Source organism: Rhodamnia argentea, chromosome 2 (assembly GCF_020921035.1).
Source record: "Rhodamnia argentea isolate NSW1041297 chromosome 2, ASM2092103v1, whole genome shotgun sequence".
Lineage (NCBI taxonomy): Eukaryota > Viridiplantae > Streptophyta > Magnoliopsida > Myrtales > Myrtaceae > Rhodamnia > Rhodamnia argentea.
Window position 1 is genome coordinate 5,759,950 of NC_063151.1, and position 4,714 is coordinate 5,764,663.

General features: G+C 42.9%; 1 protein-coding gene across 1 annotated transcript; it reads right to left on the reverse strand.

The window, feature by feature from the left end:
- Nucleotides 1–409: 409 nt before the first annotated feature.
- Nucleotides 410–1,036, reverse strand: LOC115755676 (S-locus-specific glycoprotein S13-like). Its single transcript, XM_048275186.1, has one exon. The coding sequence runs from the start codon at nucleotides 1,034–1,036 to the stop codon at nucleotides 410–412; it is 627 nt and encodes a 208-aa protein (XP_048131143.1).
- Between the last annotated feature and the right edge of the window lie 3,678 nt (nucleotides 1,037–4,714).

Sequence of the window (4,714 nt, forward strand, 5' to 3'; positions counted from 1 at the left end):
GGGTATTATCCTCTTGCATCCGCCGGAAAAATCAAGTGATGCCCGTTTGTCTGGCAAATTAGGCATGAACCCTTTCACACATTCGCACGAGGAGCTAAGGCTGCAGATGGCATTAGCACCGCACCTGCCGTAAGTATCAGATGGATCACTAGGGAACTCCCGCATGACATTCCACGCAGCGCTTGTCGATCGATTCACCACAAGAAGCTGCATCACTCCCAAATAGTTCAACACCATTTTCCCTAAGAGTCGATTGTCCCGAACCTCAATCATGAAGGAGACCTCATCTTCACTGTTCACGAAAATGGGCCAAATAGCTAGTCTGTGTATAGCTGGACCGCCAACAAATTGAACTCCATTCCACTGCCCGGTTTGGAATATTTTGCTATGCACAGCTTCCTGGACTATTTCATACTGAGGTAGACCCTGACGATAGTTTTAACACATTTATGTAATCTCCAGGAGAAGGGTCGTTTATGCTTTTCCACGCAGTCAGATGCCATTCGAGGCCCGTTTTCAAATTCAACCCCAGCTTCAGACTGGGTAAAAGCATGTCGGTCGGGTAATCAAAGCTTTGCCATGAATAGGCTTCATCAACACTCGAACCGGATTTATCCCAAAGAACAAGACTTCCCGAATCCAAGAGCTGCGCAACTAGATTGCGGAGGACCCTGGACAACTTCGAAGACCAAACAACACCATTCGACTGGTTGAGAACAACTAGATTGCTCACATTGCTAAATCTGATAACACCGTTCCTATCGGCTAGCGGGTTATCTCTATTAGCAACCCACACGACTGTTTGAGGACTGAACTTGTACCATATGCCCAAGTAGCTCATGCTCGAATTGCCACGAGTAAAGAATCCTAACTCAAAGGTTAGGTCCGAAGAAACCAATGTTTCTCCGCAACTGATGGACTGGTTCGTGCCCATAATATTGGCTGCAAGTGACAAACCGATCGCATTGACAACGAACAAAATAAATGCTATCTTTGCCATTGTTTGCAGATGTCCTCTTCTAAGTTCTAACTCCATCTTTATATGCAAATCACTCTAAACGTTTCCAACACATGAACACAATTTGAACGGGTCCTTAAAGTTTAAACACGATATTTTCTTCTTCTTTTTTGCTTTCCTCTTCAAGACTTATCGTTTCCTTGTACCGGTATGCGCGCACTTTGAATACTTACATTTTCCTTTCTACAAGTTCTCCATGATATACAGTGTCTACTTTGTTTATAGCAGCGCTTTTGAATTCTAATTGGACATTAAAAGGCAGGAACTCAGGCATCACTTTCGCTTCGGCCATGTTTATATCTCTTATTTTTCCAGCTAAAGAAATTGACATCAGATGAAACTCAGAAACTTTAACGTGAACATAAAGAAATCCCTAGCCCAGGCCTTGGCGACCCTCGCTAAAGGCCAGCGAGGGCGGCCCTCCCTGATGCCGGCGGAGGAAAAATAGGAAAGGAAAAAAAAATGAAAACTGAAGAAAAGCAAAATAAAAGGAAAGTAAAAAGAAAAAAAATCCAAATTTAAATAATATTAAGAAAGTATCCACAGCAGCTGACACCGACAAGTGCCACTTATGACGGTTGCCGTCCACGTCGGCGATCTCAAGTCAAAATTGGTCGGAAGAACTCATTTGACAAAACGTGAAATTTTTTAATTCAATTGACAAAATTAAAATGTTTATGACTAAATTGCAAAAGTGCAATAGGTTTAAGACTTTTTAGATAAATTTTTTTTATTTCAATTTGATATCATGATTTATTAAATTATGTCTCGAATTTGAGCCGTTGATGGAACCCGACCTGATTGGTAAATATCCAACTTTTAATTGAACAATTGTGGCTGTGAGAGTGAAGAAAACAAAAGAAAGAAAAGAAAAACTCGTGCGCACTAAGAAATTTCTGTTTGGTAAAAAATTATATTTATGAAAGAAATTTCTACTTTTGAAATAAATTTTCACTTCTGAAGTTTTTTTCCCCTAATTTAAGAAGTTAAAAAAATTGCTTTTCAACTCAAGAAGTACTCTGACCAAAAAAAAAAAAAAAACACAAGAAGTACTTCTTGCCACACCCTCTTTTCATTGCGCTCTCACTCTCTTTTTGACCATGCCCGCCGCCGACCTCCGCTAATCACTGCCCGCCGCCGCTAGGGGTGTGCAATAGGACCGGGTTTACCCGTAATCCGGATTGCACAACTCGAAGAATAGGGTAGGGAATCAGTTCCTGTTTAAACCGATCTAGGAACCGGTTTACTTTTTGGGAACCGGTTGAAATCGGTCTGATTTTCGGTTCTAAATGAAGACCCACCGGAGCAAGTTTTAGAATCGGTGGTTAGCTATTATTTGAAAAAAAAAAAATACCTCGCTTGCCAACCTTGCCTCACCTCATCTGTTCGTGTTTCCTAATCACATCTCGTCGTGCTCTCTCCCTCTCTCTTTCATTTTAGCGGATAGAGAGTTTTATTATTCACCTTTTACTTTAGATCATTTTATCGATAATCATAATATTTTGATGGAAAAATGAAATTAGAAAAAAAAAAAAAAACAGGTTCTCAAGTAGACCTTGGAATCGGATCGAAAAATAGAGTTAGTTCCAAAACAGGTTTCAAGTCAAACAGGTAGGTTCTTGGTTCCAAATACTGCGAATCGGTTATAACATGGTCGGTTTCAAGGTCTAGGTTTGGACCTTGCCCACCCGGCCCATGCTTATCCGTAGCAGCCGCCCACCACTACCCATGACCACTTGCCACCCACCCCCCCCGCAGCCACTTGCGATCGCTACCAACCGATGACCATTGCCTATCGCCGCCCACTCGAGAAATCCATCAGCTGCTACCCATAGCAAACCTTCATCTCCCACCGCCGTCCACGATTGCCGGCCATGTTACGCCCCGACTCTCGAGTACTCGACATCCCTACCAAATCGCCTCAGGTCATAAAGGATAGCGTCCCGGATACGCTATCGACCTATGATACCATAATACGCAAGCGAAAACGTATACACTTCCATTCAAACAAATATGACAGGGATAACAAGTAGGAATATCCATAACAGTCAAATACCAAAATACAACTGTCGATACCATATCAAAAGTAGATGGTAATTAATCCTACTGAGCCTTTGTCATATATAACTCCATTCTTCGGGGCGGCTCTCTAAGACCAACAAAAGGTTAAGGGGTCAAGCGGGATTAACCTCACTTCTACTCCCAAAAAGAAGCTACATCACCATAGCCTTCAGCCTCAACTCCAAAAAAAAAAAAAAAAAGACCCTAAACTCCATCATTTCAAACCTAAAAAAGGTTAACTACGACGGGGTGAGATAAATCTCGGTGAGTCGGCGCCTAAGCCCGGCTAAGGCGTTGATTCGTCCGGAAGATTCTATTGATCAATCACAGACCATGGAATACATGTATGTCAACCACAAGCAACTTACCCGACAGGAGGTCATGCATAATGCAACGTGGACGTAGTGCATGATCACGCCGATTCAACTCAATAATCAAATTTTCAAATACTCATAATGCAACTCAACATCAGTTAGACCTTGGACACTACACAAGTTCAGTTATTAACGATGATTTTGCTTGATCAAGGCAAATAGATCCGTACAATACAATGCCGGAATCTATTAGTACGATCCATGCAACACAATGCTATGGTCATCATATGGTAACCCACGCATCGTCCCATAACCTCTCGACAACGGCAACTACAAGTGGTAACGCAATATCTCAAGTAGGCATTCCATTATGGAGCATCGGTCCGTCACAAGCTGCGACCGGCATCCAACGACCCATGACACAACATAGGGAGTCGGGCAATTGACGAGTTGTGAGGTTCATACCATAGGCACGCTACGAACTCGACAGGCCACGCATCATCGTTCCATCATATGACCAATCAACTCATCCAGCAACCATCTCATTCTTAGCTTTGAATTTAGCCAGATGCTCACACAATTATGCTCAAAGACTTAGCTCTTGCCATTTTCATGCTAAAAATGTATTTTGAGGCATTCGAGGTCATATGAATGCATAATGCCAATTAAAAGGTCCAACTAAGCGGATAGAGTCAATGACCCTCAAACATTCGCTCGATCGACCTTGAGTCGGTCAAGACACATGACTGCATAGATGAGTTTATCAAACAATTCGCAAGATAAGTCAACTTAATAGCAAACATGGACACTTTGAGGACCAACTTCATTCTCATAAGGGTGTCTAAGAATCTAGCATTTCAATCACAAATCATTGCAATTAACTAATCTTCCCAAGCAAGGCTATTTAACCTAACCAAGTCTTGCCTAATCGGGGCCTTAATCGATCTACTTAAACATCTAGAAAAATCAATTCCACTAATTCCAAACGCAATGAACAACTTAGCTAGGGATTAGAAGTCAACTCACAGTCAACTACTCAAGACGAGTGCGACGGCGGTCCTTGAAAATCCTCGGGCATGAACGTCAAACACGGCTTGGATACTTGGCTGATGGACTAAATTTCTTGGACAAATGGCCTAAATTCTTGGCTCGCGGCCCAGGCTCAAGGGCGCAATTCCTCGGCCAACTTGGGCCACGGATCAGGCACACGGCCGAGGCTCTCGACCCACTTCACAGGACAAGGCCCGCGACAGATTGGGTCACGGCCCAGCCAATTGGCCCACGGATCAAGCCCAAAAACAGGACAGATGGGCTGGAAACA

What these genes read in the sequence shown, in the direction of transcription:
- LOC115755676 (XM_048275186.1), bottom strand. Translation starts at nt 1,036, where the DNA reads ATGGAGTTAGAACTTAGAAGAGGACATCTGCAAACAATGGCAAAGATA.